The sequence below is a fragment of the Kluyveromyces lactis genome (genome assembly GCF_000002515.2).
Source record: "Kluyveromyces lactis strain NRRL Y-1140 chromosome B complete sequence".
NCBI lineage: Eukaryota > Fungi > Ascomycota > Saccharomycetes > Saccharomycetales > Saccharomycetaceae > Kluyveromyces > Kluyveromyces lactis.
The window spans coordinates 383,630-400,015 of NC_006038.1; the positions used below are offsets into that span (position 1 = coordinate 383,630).

The 16,386-nt window shown below is 39.0% G+C and overlaps 11 protein-coding genes and 1 non-coding gene across 12 annotated transcripts; 8 read left to right on the top strand and 4 right to left on the bottom strand.

Annotated features, from left to right (window-relative positions):
• Positions 1-217: 217 nt before the first annotated feature.
• Positions 218-2,011, bottom strand: MDM31 (Mdm31p; the record flags this gene model as incomplete). The annotated part of the gene is made up of 1 exon (XM_451722.1): positions 218-2,011. The coding sequence occupies one exon, from the start codon at positions 2,009-2,011 to the stop codon at positions 218-220; it is 1,794 nt and encodes a 597-aa protein (XP_451722.1).
• Positions 2,012-2,418: 407 nt separating this feature from the next.
• KLLA0_B04268r lies at positions 2,419-2,491 on the top strand. Its single transcript has one exon. It is a non-coding gene; the product is annotated as a tRNA-Phe (tRNA).
• Positions 2,492-2,721: 230 nt separating this feature from the next.
• On the top strand, positions 2,722-3,252 carry EGD2 (Egd2p; the record flags this gene model as incomplete). Its single annotated transcript, XM_451723.1, has 1 exon — positions 2,722-3,252. The coding sequence occupies one exon, from the start codon at positions 2,722-2,724 to the stop codon at positions 3,250-3,252; it is 531 nt and encodes a 176-aa protein (XP_451723.1).
• An 81-nt stretch (positions 3,253-3,333) lies between these two features.
• On the bottom strand, positions 3,334-4,167 carry LNP1 (Lnp1p; the record flags this gene model as incomplete). Its single annotated transcript, XM_451724.1, has 1 exon — positions 3,334-4,167. The coding sequence occupies one exon, from the start codon at positions 4,165-4,167 to the stop codon at positions 3,334-3,336; it is 834 nt and encodes a 277-aa protein (XP_451724.1).
• Positions 4,168-4,449: 282 nt separating this feature from the next.
• On the top strand, positions 4,450-4,851 carry CTF8 (Ctf8p; the record flags this gene model as incomplete). The annotated part of the gene is made up of 1 exon (XM_451725.1): positions 4,450-4,851. One exon carries the CDS (start codon positions 4,450-4,452, stop codon positions 4,849-4,851), a length of 402 nt encoding a protein of 133 aa, XP_451725.1.
• Positions 4,852-4,915: 64 nt separating this feature from the next.
• Positions 4,916-6,571, bottom strand: MNS1 (mannosyl-oligosaccharide 1,2-alpha-mannosidase; the record flags this gene model as incomplete). The annotated part of the gene is made up of 1 exon (XM_451726.1): positions 4,916-6,571. One exon carries the CDS (start codon positions 6,569-6,571, stop codon positions 4,916-4,918), a length of 1,656 nt encoding a protein of 551 aa, XP_451726.1.
• Positions 6,572-7,071: 500 nt separating this feature from the next.
• Positions 7,072-9,138, top strand: STR2 (cystathionine gamma-synthase; the record flags this gene model as incomplete). The annotated part of the gene is made up of 1 exon (XM_451727.1): positions 7,072-9,138. One exon carries the CDS (start codon positions 7,072-7,074, stop codon positions 9,136-9,138), a length of 2,067 nt encoding a protein of 688 aa, XP_451727.1.
• Positions 9,139-9,616: 478 nt separating this feature from the next.
• ATP18 (F1F0 ATP synthase subunit i) lies at positions 9,617-9,793 on the bottom strand (the record flags this gene model as incomplete). Its single annotated transcript, XM_451728.1, has 1 exon — positions 9,617-9,793. The coding sequence occupies one exon, from the start codon at positions 9,791-9,793 to the stop codon at positions 9,617-9,619; it is 177 nt and encodes a 58-aa protein (XP_451728.1).
• A 1,101-nt stretch (positions 9,794-10,894) lies between these two features.
• Positions 10,895-11,956, top strand: DAL2 (allantoicase; the record flags this gene model as incomplete). Its single annotated transcript, XM_451729.1, has 1 exon — positions 10,895-11,956. The coding sequence occupies one exon, from the start codon at positions 10,895-10,897 to the stop codon at positions 11,954-11,956; it is 1,062 nt and encodes a 353-aa protein (XP_451729.1).
• A 225-nt stretch (positions 11,957-12,181) lies between these two features.
• On the top strand, positions 12,182-13,108 carry EFM3 (protein-lysine N-methyltransferase; the record flags this gene model as incomplete). The annotated part of the gene is made up of 1 exon (XM_451730.1): positions 12,182-13,108. One exon carries the CDS (start codon positions 12,182-12,184, stop codon positions 13,106-13,108), a length of 927 nt encoding a protein of 308 aa, XP_451730.1.
• Positions 13,109-13,175: 67 nt separating this feature from the next.
• Positions 13,176-14,069, top strand: KLLA0_B04455g (uncharacterized protein; the record flags this gene model as incomplete). The annotated part of the gene is made up of 1 exon (XM_451731.1): positions 13,176-14,069. One exon carries the CDS (start codon positions 13,176-13,178, stop codon positions 14,067-14,069), a length of 894 nt encoding a protein of 297 aa, XP_451731.1.
• Positions 14,070-14,549: 480 nt separating this feature from the next.
• Positions 14,550-14,786, top strand: KLLA0_B04466g (uncharacterized protein; the record flags this gene model as incomplete). The annotated part of the gene is made up of 1 exon (XM_002999308.1): positions 14,550-14,786. The coding sequence occupies one exon, from the start codon at positions 14,550-14,552 to the stop codon at positions 14,784-14,786; it is 237 nt and encodes a 78-aa protein (XP_002999354.1).
• Between the last annotated feature and the right edge of the window lie 1,600 nt (positions 14,787-16,386).

A 16,386-nucleotide genomic window follows, 5' to 3' on the forward strand; every position in this document is an offset into this window, starting at 1 on the left:
TTTCCAGATTTACTTGTACTTGAATTTTGGTTATACATACATGGTAAAAGTTGATAACCAATCAATACAGTATGGCTAAATGATTTCCAGTAGCCCTCGATGAGACGTCTTTTAGTCCTAAAACTCATTAAAACATTCATTAAAGCACAGAGAAGTCTGGACACCAGGATAGGTGTCCGTGCATATACGGACAATCTACATACTAAAAGTTTAATATCTATGCAATGGCTCCCAAACTCATTAATATCACCTGAATTATCAGTTGTAGGGACCAGAACCCAACACGTTTCATCCTCAAGTTGATTCTTTCATCATCTGCTACGTAGTTTGCAAATGCATCATAAACTTCTGCACTTAAATCGTCCATTAATCTGCTGTCATATATGGTCCACGATCCTGCAAAATCATTTAGATTCTTGACTACGCGACATCTGATCGGAATATATGTCCTCCTTGAGTTGATATATCCGACGATAGGTCTAATCAAAGCATTATTGATGTACGACAAGCCAGGAGTGAATAGCGGAACTTCTGCCTTGACATTATGTAAACGTAGCAAAAAATCCATTATGAAATATTGCTTCACATCAATATCCTTTTGCTCTTCGAAATTCCCTGGAATGAACCCAGAGTGACGGCGAGTTTCTTTCACAATACGGTCCCTAACCACTGTCAATATTTCAGAAAGTTGCGATGGGTCAATATCATTTTCTGGTAGCAACAAATCACCGATCATATCAACGTGACCGCTAGTAATCCATCCGAAAGGACCCTCAATGCCAGCATTCAAATGATCAATATTAAGATTATCAACTCTCATCCTTGTGACTTTGTGCCAAGGTGATGAACTGGAGGACTCCTCATCAGTATCACGTTGTTTGAATTTTTTGTGAATGGTGAACATTGAATTGTCATAAGCGCCACTGATATTATCAGCGTTTAAGAAATCAAAGAAAAGCCAATGTTTCCTCAATTGAGGGAGCTCACAGTTGAATACACTGACCAGAAATGGCCTAAACCCGCCTGGCTGGTATAATGTGAACAAAACATCGTTCATGACAAACTTTGAGATTTCGAAATCACCAGGTTGATGAACGTTTAAATAGTTCCTAGCGTCATCATTTTCTTTCCAAAAAACGTGAGTTCTGTCAACAACACCACGTAGCCCATTAATAGTGACTTCATCTAGAAATCCTTTCCCGTTTATCCATTTACTTAAGGAAACCGAAATCTCGACTTGATCCATTGTCAAATCGAATTGTGTGTAGTTACCATCATCAAAATCCTCTCTACTCACCAATAATCGCTCACTTAATGCTAATTTTGCCCTCTCAACAGCTTCATGTTGAGAACCTTTGCTGAACCCATGGGGAAGCTTAGGTCTTCTAGATACGAACACTCTATTGAATGAAATTTTTCCTGAAGACCAGTCAGGAACAATTGCACTTTCAAACACTACCGATAAAGCACTGTTCTTTGTTAGAAAATTACCGACTTTAGTAGCCAAATACTCTTGTGCAAATACCGTATTCATCAAGTAGATGGCCAATGATAGAAATGAGGTGGTGAATAGAAATATGAGAAGCATATTACTAACAAGAACCCAACTAACAAATGCACTAATATCATCTGTATTGAACGGCCTCATCGATCTGGTCAAAGTCCATTTGAGGTTAATTTTTAAGCGCTGGAGTATATTTGTTGCCTGTGCAAGTAATCTATCGCGTTCGGTGATGAATCTAAATGTTGGTTGTTGCTGCTTCGTATGTTTCCTAGCAGGTTGCTGGATTTCCGATTCTTTGCCCTTTTCATTGCTCTCTGAATAGTGTCGTAGCCCTCCTGTGAAAGCGAAGACATCTCTTTTAGGATTCACGTTCGGCTTCCATGACTTAATATGAAAGTAATTCGAATAACATCGTCTTAGAACTACAGGTCTGTAAATGGTAGATGAAAGGATGGGCCTTGAACCTGATCTTGCAGCCGTTACCCAAGATAATGAATGTCGAAACATTGATCTGCCATTCAAATTCGGATGGGCTGATGATTGTGTTAATAAATGGAACAGCGGCAGGTTATTGTTTTACCCTGATATGCATCTCAAACTGTCAGTATGTGTAATATCGAATAATTCATACCTGTCTTCAACGTTTATTTCTAATTGCGGGTTAATGTACGGGAAAACCTGTTAAATAAAAAAAAAAAGAAAATAGAGAACGAGCATGTTGTGGCACATTTGAGATATTTATACTGTAGGTCTCCTCAGTTTGAGATCAACTTGAAGGTCATTCAAGCTTTTATCTGTTTGAGGAGGTCCTGGGACACAAATGAGAAAACAGCACAATAACCATTCAGTAAAATACGAGTGACAAGCGACTTACCGTTGAGCTAAGTTGTCAACCATGACTTTCAACGAAAGTTGCTGCTTTAGCTCAGTTGGGAGAGCGTATGACTGAAGTTCATAAGGTCCTGTGTTCGATCCACAGAAGCAGCATTTCGATTTATTTTTATTGTCCTTTTTGTTGTCCACGTGACAACTATTCGCATGTATTCCCGTTCTAAAGAAAAAAGTCAATTTGTCGATGAAGAAAATCTTGAAATTTCGTTGAACAAAGTTTTATTCTCTCTCTCTTCCAAAAGTTCTTTATGTGTTGAGGTAATTAAAGAGCTTTCATCTCCTCAGATCAACCCAATTAACTCAATTGAACCATCATAACTAACATAATGTCTGAAATTGCCCAAGACTCCAACGTTTCCATTTTTTCCAAAAATGAAAAGAAGGCCAGAGAATTGATCCTAAAGTTGGGATTGAAGCCAATCCAAGGTGTTTCTAGAGTCACTTTCAAGAAGAAGGATGGTCAAATCTTTGCTATCGACAGACCAGAAGTTTACAAGTCTCAAGGTGGTAACTTTGTTGTTTTCGGTGAAGCCAAGGTTGATGATTTCACTCAAAGATTAGCCAAGGCTCAAGAATCTCTTCAACAAAATGAAGGTGTTTTGCCAGCTGGTCAAGATGCTGTTTCTAAGGACCCACAGTCCATCCAAGCGGACATGCAAGCTGCTGCTGACTCCGCCACTGACAAGCCTTCTGCTGACGACGCTGTAGATGATGCTGAAGTCGATGAAACTGGTTTGAACGCTGACGACATTGAATTGGTCATGCAACAAGCCGGCGTCCCAAGAGCTAAGGCTGCTAAGGCTTTGAAGGAGCACGACTCTGACATCGTCAACGCTATCATGGCCTTGTCTGGTTAAAAAGCACAGGAATAGTAGATAACTAGATAATTCATTTTTACTTGTATACTTATCTACTGCAAACTCGTATCAGATCCTATTTCATTTCTCTTCTAGTTCTGGAACTTCATGAAGTGTGTCAGAGGCCTCGCTTTTGCTACTAGCTGGTGCGGCTGTGTTCGAGGGCTTTGTAGCTAGTTTGGATCCGCAATTGGAACACACGTATTGGAACGGTACACCAGCTACTGAGTAGCAGCCAAAGGACATTTTACATTGTGAACAAACTATTAACGATATTGATGGTTGTAATGTTTTTATGTCATCACCACCTGCTAGTATACCTAGGGCTTTATCGAACCATTTCTCACGTGCTTCAACATCTTGAGTCTTCTGTTTCTCATTTGTGCGCAATTGTTCCAATTCCATCTTAAGCTTCTCTAGTTGTTCATGCTTCGCTTTCACTTCATCGTCCATTAGTAACATTAAATCATCAGATCCACTTTCACCGCTGGAGTACCGTTGAATTAGTGAGTTAGTGTGATAGAAATTCGTTTTCTGTTTCAATTCCTCCATCTTCTCTTGATGTAAGGATATTAATGCTGAGAGCCTCGACTCATATTTTTTATTGAGCATGAGATAGAATCTTGTTATGGCAAGCCTTATGCATATTAGTAAAGCTAGTGCTACAATGCTGCATAAGATAGCACGCGAAGATGAATACTTCAAATAAACATATGCAATTATGCAAACCAATAACGTCAAATAATAATAAGTTACTGTTGCACGTAAACTTTTGGCTCTATCTTCGATTCCCTTCAATTTCGTTTCGTAGTCATGTATCTTATTCGTTATGGAAGATAAGTCTTTGTTATACCTTTGAACTAACTTCTTAACATCATTATCGCCACTTACAATCTTTCGTACGGCGCTCAACATGTTAAGGTATCAATATCTACTTCCCTTTGATGTCCGATCTCGAGAAACCCTTTATTTTAGGTAGTCCATTTTTTTTTACATAGTTGTTTGTAGGCTATAATGATCCTTTAAATATCAAATCCATGTTATTTCTAAATCATATTGACGAAAAATTATTGAAATTGAAGAATTCGGGAACAGACGATGGAATGACGCCAAAACAAGTCAGTTTGGGTTTCTTAAAACCTTATATATCCATACAAATATCGCTTGGATACTGCCTTTGCACCCAAACTTCTAGTTATGCCAAGTGTGGATATTTCCGTTAATCAATTGATAGATATATTCGCGGAAGATCGCGATACACCACCGACAGTAAGTACATCCTTAGGTCATGTCATGATAGAAATTCAAGGAGACTTGCAACATCCACAGAAGTCAATTGATCCTGCATTGGATGTGGACTCAAGGTTTATAGAGCATGAAGGAAATGGATTGGTACGATTTGGCATATTATCCTACGATCTGGAAACAAAACACGTTACGCTCTTTATTGGGAACAAACAAAGACTTATGGGTTCCATTGTAAAAATTGAGCCACCATTGGGACTCTTGAAATTTGACAAAGCTGATGGAACTGTTAGCCTGCGAGACGTACTCAAATATAAGATAATATTCAAGAATAGACCGCTTCCGATTATGTAGAAATAAAGACTTCTTAAGAACGTATTCTCTAACTATAAACAATGCATAAGGAGGATGATTTGGATTATAATTTCCAACCTGTGGTTAAGTTTAACTCATTGAGTCTTGATTGATTAAATACAGGGAATGGATGGGCCTCAGTATTAAATACAATCTTGCTTAGCTCAACATCATCGTCGAACAAAAGGTAAAGATATTTCAAAGTCTCTGCTAGCCAGAAACTCTCAAGATTGTCAGCTTTGTCTGTTGGTAATGAAATAACATTATGCAACGAAGTGTATGCGACCTTTTCTTCGCCATCCGCCGCGACTTTAATGACTTTAGTATGCTTGATGAAATTGCTAAAGATTTCCCATCCCCAGTGTCTATATTGTTCATTTCCTGATAAATGATACAAAAACATTAGAGATTCGACAGTTTCTGGGCGTTGGATGTTGTGTTTGTCAAAGGGCTTTACGAAATAGTCTTCGGACTCAGATCTCCACCAGTTAGGTTCAGCGTTAGGGTAGTTACTATTGAAAACAACGATTTCTGGTGACAATCCTGATGGGATTTGGTGATACATTTCATAACAAGACTTTGTCAAATCCTCAGCGAGTTCCCAGTCATTTTGTTTCGTAGGATTCCAGTCAGGACCATTCGCAGCTTCAGAGTATGGTTTACCATTCGTGGCTCCCATCGCTAATAACCCACCCATGAAACATACCAAATGGTCGAATTTGGACGATGTTGGTCCAGCTAAGCCATAATCCTTCTCCCCAATGTATTTAAGATGCAATTGACCTTTACTCTCGCCTAGTAGATGCCTCTTCATACTATCCATCGAAAAATCGTAGAGCTTTCTGTAGAGAACTTCACCGGTAAGTAAATTTTGTTTCAAGAGATATTCGTAAAACGAGTCTCCACGAGAACCAAATCTAATTATTGATCCTTGGAAAACACCGGTATCTGGATTGGTGAAGATAGGGATTAGTCCCTGGTAGTGGCGTCCTACTAGATTGTTATTCCTGTATAGTGGATCGTAAACCTTCTCACACAATTTCCAGTAAGTAGTATTACCTGTGATGTAACTCAAATATTTCAATTCCATCTGTAAAGTCGTAAATTCAGCAGTAGAAGAGGCACCATTATCGGCATGATTCTTAATAGCTTTGCCAGATGCTAAATTTATACTCGAATATGGAATTCCGGTCTCAGACTGAAGGAATGAAGGCACTAGCCTATCAGCAAGATCGATCGCTTTTTCTAAATACACCGTGGAATTACCGATATGGTACGTTTCTGAGCAATAGTAGGAGGAAAGAAGACCTCCCAGCATTCTAATAGTGGTTTCGAAAAGGTTGACTTCGGAGTCAACATTATAATCTAAAGTGTTTTTGATCCAACTTTCGGCTATATTTATTTCTTCCGCAAAGCGTTTCCTGTGAGTATCATCTTTAGTCTTATTATGCATCAACATCATTGTATCAACTGAGTCAATGATGATCCATCCCAAAGGATCCCCTGATTTGCCCATGTTTCTACCCTTTTTCGAGATAGGGCCATAAACATCCAAACCCCAGCCATTTGATCTATAATCGATCCAGGATTCTAGAAAAGTTCTTTCTATGGCAAATTGAGGGTCATGAGACTTATACGTGTCTTTCAAGTACCTTAGGGTTATTTGGTACGCTAATACCGCCACCACCACACTGACGATTGGCTTAGCGATCCACCTCATTTTTGTCTTTTTATAGGGTTTGATGTTAACTTATCCCCTTTGATGTAATTCGATTTCCAAGGCAAACTAATTGGTAGGATTGTACGCAAGAGGACGGTATTTGTATCTCCTTGCTATACAGTAGGCTAATTTCAATTGTCAAGTACAGAGATAGAGCTCTCTACCGGAAACTTTCCGGAAACGTCATTAGGTTTCAGACCTTTTCTTAGGAATCTGTATAATTCTGGATGTTAAAAAAATACTAAAATGAAAACCTCACCTAACATGAATAAAGGAAAGCATGGAAGTTGAGACTGGGAAGAGGGCGTTGCTATTCAAGCTAGAAATTGCGTATTTCTGTGGTACATAATAACAGCTCTTGGTGAGGGTGAACATATCATTTTGAAAGCTGTGCTTTTAATTGTCGGAATTCGACTTTGATAATAGAAGTCTGAATAAAACAGAGAAGTTTCGTTGTGGAATTAGTCATTATAAAATAACCTGAATTTGGTGTTTTGAATATGAAAATATCGACAGAAGTTGGGGACTCTATACCTCCTAATACTAAGCACGCAGTGTCTGTTTGCCTTCCAACATGGGAAGCTACGGTTGGATATGAGGAAGGTGAAAGTTGGGTTGTGGAAAAGATGACAACTGGGTATCCCAGGTTTTTTATACACAAGTCAATTCAAAGACTATGCAATGTGTTAAAGGAAAAATATGCAAAGCAGGACGAGACGTGTCTTGTGTTCCCCAGTTATGAAGTGGCAAAGCGATGCCGTGAATTTTGCAAAGTTAAGAATAAGGATACTTTAAGAAATAAGATCAGAATATTGCAGTTAGCCACCTCCAAACCTTTGAACAAAGAAGAAGAATCATGGAGAAGAGAATGTAAAATTGCTGTAGTATTTGCTAAATCCGAGCTGTATCCACTATTGAAGCAATACTGGCAACATAGTGGTGAAATTATATCATCCAGATTGGCAGAGTACGTGTTAGACGAATTATTTGAAGTTGAAAATAAAGATGGTAAAATGGTCGCCAAGCAAGGTGAAGAGTTTGTTGAACGTAGATTTGGCAGAAGTTTAGATTTTTCATATGCCAATAGAGCCAAATTACTAATCAAGAGACGTATTGCGAGGAAAGTAGTGGACGTCGAAGAGGATGATGAGCAACCCACACAGACCAATGACGCTAACAGTGTCAATCATAATTCTTTGACGAGAGTGAATGTCATCCACGAGGAACAAGATGGTACTTCGACATTTGATCACACAGCTGACTCTTCTGCTGAAGATATAGTCAGAGTGCAGTTCTTAGGTGCTGATGATGATGACGATGACGGTAATTTTGTTGATATGGACCAAAACTCTACGATTCCTGCAGAACCATTTGATGAAGTTGAATTTGAGCAAATCAATATATCTCCGCCTTCACCAGAACGTGAGAGGACAGATCCTATTTCGCTGACAGATGTAATAGAGTCTCAGAACGTGTCCTCTTCAATTCATCTAAACCCTGAACGGGACGTGTTTTTGTTCCCAAGTGGTATGGCTTCGATTTTTACTGCACATAGATTATTGTTAGAGCTTGATTCCAAGCGAGTTAAACGCAATAACGTTAATACCTCCGCAAATACTCCGATTGGATACGGTGGTGCGTATAAGAAAACTGTCATGTTTGGGTTTCCATATACTGACACATTAAGCATTTTGAGAAAGTTTAATCATACCCATTTCTTGGGACAAGGTGATTCTCAGGCTATGAACGAATTGAAAGAGATTCTTCATGGTGGTGAGCAAATTTTGGCGGTATTTATTGAGAGTCCATCGAATCCTTTGCTCAAGATGGGTGATCTTGTGGAATTGAAAAGACTCTCAGATCTATACGGTTTCTACATAGTCATTGATGAGACTGTTGGTGGGTTCTTGAACATTGATGTACTACCTTACGCGGATGTAGTATGCAGTTCATTGACGAAAATTTTCAGTGGTGATTCCAATGTCATGGCCGGGTCCATTGTCTTGAATCCCAGATCGAGATTATACGAGTTTGCCACGACTATGTTACATTTGACTGAAAAATGGTACGAGGACTTATTGTGGTGCGAAGATGCTATCTGTCTCGAGAGAAATTCAAGAGATTTCATATCGCGTAGTATATTGGTGAATGAAAATACAGAGTCGTTATTGGAAAAGGTGATCTTACCACAGCAAGGAGAGGGGAAATTGTTCAAGAAGGTTTTCTATCCAAAATACACCAACGCTGAAACGAAAAAGAATTATGACCAAGTAAAAGCAAAAACTGCAGGAAGTGGATATGGTGGATTGTTTTCAGTGACGTTTTACAACATCGAGCAGGCTAAGATGTTTTTCAATTCCTTGAACTTGTGTAAGGGACCGTCATTAGGGACCAATTTCACACTAGCATGTCCTTATACAGTCCTAGCACATTACCAAGAGATGGAAGAGGTGGCCAAGTTTGGCCTTGAAGATAATCTTGTAAGAGTTTCGGTGGGACTTGAAAGCAAACAACACCTTGAAAAAGTGTTTCAAACCGCCATCGATGCAGCTTTAACTGTTCAATAATTTGTTTAACCTTCAATATAGAAAAAAAAAGTGTCTCTTATATCTTAGTTTTGTTGTTCGAATATATTTATAGATTCATATACACGTATAATATATATATGCTTATCAATATTTTTTTTCTTTCATTCTTTTGGATCAGCAATCACACATAGAAGGATGAGTTCAAACATGTTGATATGGCCTTTTATATGATCAGGATTACAGCGTATTATGCAAGAGCCTCACATATAGTATAGTTGATAGGGAAATAAAGAGAGATAATAAACCAAAAGAATTGTCATGACATATCGTGAAATCCTATAACCAGGAGATATTTTGTGCCCAATGTAGAAACAACTTCTCAATTCCAGTAGCCAACAAAAAAGTAATCAGTCAGAATATTGCACCAAAGCACTACTTAAGTTGAGGAACGAGAGAAAGTCATTTTATAAGGGAATAGAAGAATTGAGAATAAGAAAATACAAAAACCCTCAACTGTTTATAATTGGACTGGCTTTTCACCTCTAGCAAATCTTGGGTTTCTTGGATCATTGATGAACTCTTGGGAGTTAGCAGACAAATCAGCAGCCTTGGAGATAGCATAGAACATGATTAGACCACCGGCAAAGAATGGCCAGTATGGCTTCAAAACTGGAGTAGGGAATCTCTTGACCATTGTGTATTGTATTGTTTAGTGTATAGAATATTACCTGGAAGGACTGAGCAATAGCAAACAATAGAAATAAAAAGATTGAAGGAATAACAGGAATAGAGGATAGAACGAGAGAGTCTTCTGGCTGGTACAACTTCAACTAAGGTGTAACTAATTATTCTATTCCAGTTCCAATTAGATTCAGTTTTATTTTTTACTGCTTCGAAAAATATGAAAAAATCCAGACACTTTGTAATCCGGGTAACATCATGATTATGTGTTGGCGCGTGTGCTGTATGCGCCGTTTGGCTATTATTATTTCCGGGTAACATTATGAATCCTGTTTGAAGTGACGGCAGGGGAAATAACACACCATTGGTTCGTGTGTGGTGACTAGTTGGGTATCCGGGTAATGTTTATCGATTAAAGGATATGAAAATATGTGGTCACGTGATCCGAGTGTATATGCTAATAATGGATAATGATAGACATGTCGATGAAAGGTTTTTAGCCGCTGATTCGGTTAAGAACAGATACACAAATAAAGAATAAACCGACTCAGAAGGTGAGGTAATATATTATCACGATAACAAGGAGAGTTTTATCAACTTCTCAACCAATAAAGGATTGAACTGTGAGGGAAACAACATAACTTACGGGGCCCCGGAGAGCAGTAGATTCGGAAACAACCGAAACGTGAAGCGCATAGGTCCGCGTATGAAAGAACGGTTTAACCTTATTCAAACTTTGTCTTACACACTTGCATTACAGCAATAGTCAAAACCCACTCGCTATTGCTTATTTGCCGGGATTGACTTTTGTTTTCTCTGTTATCTCAGCATCTCAATAGCCCAGGCCTTGTTAATTTCAACAAAAAGATAAAAGGGACCGGAAACAGCCATGATAAAAATCCCTTCGGCGAAATGCGACGAAATGCAACATACGCTACAGATACACTAATACTCTAAATGTACATGTAAACGTATATGTGTAAACATGTGGTATAAATATGAAAGGGAACGTACTGTCAATAATTGGATTTTTTTTGTGTCTAAGTGACATGTTTCCTCCTGTTTGAATCGCGATAACCAGGACAAAACTAAGGCCAATCAGATAACATACGTCATGCATACATTCAAAGAAAATCAAGCTAAGGAATTTGAGACGATTGTCTCACAACAATACCAATCCGTTGAAATATTAAACAACAGGGTTCAGGGTCAGGTTATATCCTTTAGTGACCAATGGTTTGCCGATGCCGCAAACCTTTTAACACCCACTGCTCCTGTCAGGGACGCTACAAGGTTTACCCATGCGGGTGCCTGGTACGACGGATGGGAAACTAGAAGACATAATACAGAAGAGTATGACTGGGTCATCATAAAGGCGGGTGTGTACGCCGCGAGAATTATCGGTTGTGAAGTTGATACTGCCTATTTCAACGGTAACCATGCGCCAGCAATTGCAGTTCAGGGTCTTTACTCCGAAGTCTCCTCTGAGGGTGAGGAAACTCTTTCAGAAAATGATTCAAGATGGACCGACGTAATAGAAAAAGTGGAATGCGGTCCTTCTCAAAGACACTTCTTCTTAAGAGATTCTCTCACAGAATCTCATTATAATTATTTTAAGCTAAAGATGTTCCCTGATGGTGGGATCGCAAGATTTAGACTATACGGTAAAGTGGTTCCCCCCATTTCAGATTACGATGGCGACTCTGCTTTGTTCGATTCTGCAATTGGGTTGGACCTCTGTAACATCGTCAATGGTGCAGTTGCCATCTCCGTGTCCGATCAACACTTTGGGTCAGCTAATAACTTGATCATGCCTGGAAGAGGACATGATATGTCCGATGGTTGGGAAACTTCCAGATCAAGAACACCGGGTCATGTCGATTGGGCAATCATCCAGCTAGGAAGAGGTACCAAACATATCAACCGTGTCGTTGTGGACACGGCTCATTTCCGTGGTAATTTCCCACAATTCATCACTGTGCATGGTATTAAGACCTTAGGTGAAAGTGCTCCTTCACATGATGATTCTAACTGGATTTGTCTAGTCGATAAATCAAAGACTGGTCCTGATAAAGAACATGAGTACGTCATTAACAAATCTTTAGAAATTACGCATATCAAATTGACGATCATCCCAGATGGTGGTGTCAAGAGAGTAAGGGTATTTGCAGCATGATTAACTCAGATCCCATCTCACATATTCGATATCAGCATTGTATAATCAATAATAGGTACACACATATTTATATTCTAACTTCAAACCTCTCTACTACTATGGATCTCAGTTTTCTATGAAAAATGGTTGCATTACTCTTGAAGAAATTTGTTTTATCTCATCGACTATGAAAACAAGCAGTGTCTGTTCAGTCCCTTTTCAACCCCCATCTGCGTGTAACAGACAATGGATGTATATGACCGCATCCATGCAAGACAGCCAGTTCACGAAGTGGTACGATTCATCTCAGACAACAACATCGAATTTGATGAAGATGAGTTTTTGCAACAGCTAGACATTGTGGTACATAGAAATCAATACTATGCCAAACAGCTACTAAAACAAATGATTCAACACTTTGAGTCAAGAGGCTCGGATTTTGTCGAAACCATGTATGAACCTTACATTAATCTTCTACCTGTGGGTGCACCGGATCCTCAGGATAGTGACATTATTCAATACAGATTTGATAGGTATAAAGTTGTAATTGAGGAAACACCATCGTTGATCTGTGCTCAGGGAACTACTGGATTCAGAACCTGGGAGGCAGCGTTGTTTCTTTGTCATTATATGACACAACACCCTGGTTTATTTGTTACCCATGACAGTTTAATGCTCGAATTGGGATGTGGTACTGGTATAATCTCAATTTTATATAAGATGATAAAAGATTCCCAAGGTGACTGCAAAGCTGGCACAATTATAGTCACTGACGGAGATTCTAATCTGTTACAACAGGTTAGTACCAATTTTCAACTCAATGGTTCATTATCCAATGATGGCGACGTAAACATAGGGTTCCAGAGATTACGATGGAACGAGGATGAATTATCTAATTACAACGAAATTGATCTGATTTTGGCAGCAGATGTTACGTATGATACCAGCGTGATACCTGATCTTGTGAAATGTTTGAGTCAGTTTAAAGGGGCACACGGTTATATATCGTGCACAGAACGTAACCTAGACACTTTGGATGCCTTCGAAAACGAATTGACAAGAAACTGTATTTATTTTGAGATTGTAAGTAGAATTTCGCCGATCTCATTCAAACAGATTTCAGAAAGAGATATTTCAACAAGTATAAGAATATATAAAATTAGCATCAATTGATAGATGGGAGACTGAGTATAATCGAAAACTGTGGCACTCTTCACACTGCCTGGGGTATATAGGAGCAATGGATGTTGGTGGCACGGCTGCTGAGCAGAGGCAATTACTTCAAAAATACGCCAACCAGATAAAAATATTGAGCGAAGAGATCACACACTATGAGAACGAACAATCGGTGAAGGAATGGGCCATCAAAGACCTCAATGAGAAGTTAAACAATCTTAATGAACAGATTCAGACATTGAGACAGGATTTGCGGATTGAAACAGAGCGTTGCCAATCTTTAGAGGACGCTAATACGGAACTACAATCGAAGTATAACAAGAGTGAAGCTTCTAGACAGGAAATGATGCATGAATTGGAGCAATTGAATAATGAGAAACGGGTAATTAGCGAGAAAATCCGTCAATCGTACATTAAACTAGGTACAAAGAGAAAGATAGGCGATAAACTGGTGCCAGATAATAACAGTGATGATGAGAACCACGACGATGGACCACATCACGAAGAAGACGACGTGGTTAATGCCGTGAACACGATAACCACAATAAGCGATTTTAAAGGACGGAAAATTTCTTCAGTTTCCACACGAGACGCATCATTTGATGAATGGTGTGGGTCTGAGTCTGAGGCTGAAGAAAATGAGGACGAAATTTACGATGCGGAACGTGAGGTGTTCATCCAGCAGCCTTTGCTTACGCAATACGAAACGTTGATCCAAAAGCTTCAAGGAGAAAATGAAAAGATGTTAAGACAGCTTCGAGGAAAGATGAATAATCACAGAATCAATTATAGTTGGCCTTTGTTCGTATATGAGACCTGTCCTGTAGCCATTTCTACGTTAAAGAATTTCATACGACCATCCTTTTTGCTATTGTGGCAGCCATGGTGGTCGCAGTTCCGCACATGCAGTAACCACGATGTAATAGAAACGTTGCCTTGTATAAATGATGTGCAGTAATCAGATAGAGATAATTAGATATTATCCACCGGCCTAGAATGGCTTTGGGGGAGGTATCTTGTTAGTGTTTTTTACTAAGAACATGCATCAGTCTCGGCATGAATACCTGCATGTTCCAAGTTTTTCTCAGAAATTATCGTAGCTTCGAAGATATGAAAAAGGAAGTCACACCATCGCAGACAATCAGGATTTGTGAATGAATTCCGAGATGCTAGTGGCCGAAAGCCAGGCTTAAAGAAAAGAATGCAAATGCTCGGCCTTGAGGAAAAATCGCTACGGCAAAACTGGTTGTTGTATCTGGAACCTGAAGCCGGTCATCAGGTTCTTCCTCCCCACCCCCACTGTGTTTGTTTTGGCGTTTTTATCCGGTATATAAGAGCTGATGTTTCCAGTGGTTTTTTTTGCCTCCAATGGCATCCCAATCTATAAGAGTTCAGCTGATAACGGTGAGAGACCGGCACATTCCTTCATTCGCTGGTAATGGCATTACACAACTACATATATTTGAAGCACAAGACATCCGATCAGGAGTGTCACAGACTTATGTCACGAGAACATGATAACAGACCAAACGTAGAGTACGTTAGAAACAAGAACAGAGGAGGAACCAAGAAAAGCGATAATGAAGGTGGTGGACCTTCAGATACTGTTACTGCCACTGCAACAAATGTTAGCCCTTCTATAATCACTACCAGTACGCCGGATCGTACCGGGTAGTTTTGATGAAAATAGTCTCCGTACTTAAGTATAGAAAGTAGGGAACTAGTCACGTCTGTAAAGCACAAGATAAGTAGTATACTACAAATAAAGGATATACACAGGGTTTACCTTTTAGTTTAATTTTTCTTTTGAAATTACTGGGAATTCTGGCCAGATGTTGCAGATCTCTGACACTCGAATATCATGTTTGCGAATCCATTCGAGTTCTTAAAAATCTCCAAGGTTTAATCTCTCCTTGAAAACCGCTTATCACGACTTGGGAAATTTTAACAGTGGGGGAAAGAAGGAAGGCACAAAAGTGGTCCCAACTTAATATCCATTGATAGACTACTCGATGAAAAAACCAACACAAAACGTGCCAGTCCACGAGAATTTCCATCGGACGCTGCCAAGTCGTACTGTCTATTGCGGTGGATTACTTTTGGACAAAGTTACCCTTTTAAGATCAAAAGAAGCATATACAATAAAATAAACCGAACTATGAATATGGCCATCAAAACATTCACCAAAGCTTTTCTTCTTCCCTTTATATATAAAGAAGAAAAATTTTATTAAACAGGTCGTAAATATCTTCCCAGTCCGGGTTACGAAAAGTGACCTTTCCAACAACTTAGGGCTATGAGAGTGGACCCTCAGTAACTTATATCCGGGTAAGAATATGAAGGGTCACGTGTAAATTGCCTCACCTTGAAAATGAACAGAATGTATGTCAACAGTATCCATAGATACAGACAGATACAGATATGTTCAGCCGTTTTCCGTTACCCGGACTTTATATATTTCTAGTTGTTGACCAAAGTCGGAGCCGCTTTCGTATCATCTTAAAAAGAAACTGGTACTGAAACTGACTGTGAAATGGGTTCTGCCTATATCTCGAAATGAATCCAAGGTAAATTTATCAGTGTTGAACCTGCCATTCTGTGAAGTCATTTCATGGTTATATCCTAGGGTGATAGTGTATGTATTTGTATTGCTAAGCACGTGATCAGCAAATTGTAAGGTAATGGAGAGACAGCGGATTTAGAAACACGCGGGAATACGTACGCATATAAGACTGTCCTAATTAGTCATATACGAATGAGGACCCGATTTATACAAAAAATAAGTAGGTGGACACACTACCAAGGCATTGGCACAAAATACCAATGTCAATTGGTGGCTACAGCCACTATATCCTTCTTTGTCGTTTTTCCGTAATTCTAACCTAGATGGTTTTTTCTTGTTTCTAACTTCTCGTTTTCCTTCTGTCAAAATAGAGATGAGATTAACATTTGAGATTTCAACAATGCAAATATTGAAATTAATATTCGCAGTGACACTTTTGGTAAGAATAATATATATTTATGCTATATTCTTGGGTCGACGTACAAGAAACTACGTTGTACAAACTTAGAGACACAAAGGATAGGACTATCTCTTCATTCTATTATTTTGTGTTCTTTTCAGCCTCTTTGCCATATTTTGGTTTAGTCTTTCTTTTCTTTACAAAGATTATTTCAAAGCTATTTCGAACTGGTACTTGGCAAATTATAACGAGTTCAGACCAGCGTAACAAAACAAAAACCATATTGTAATTCACACAGGGTGGTAGTCACTT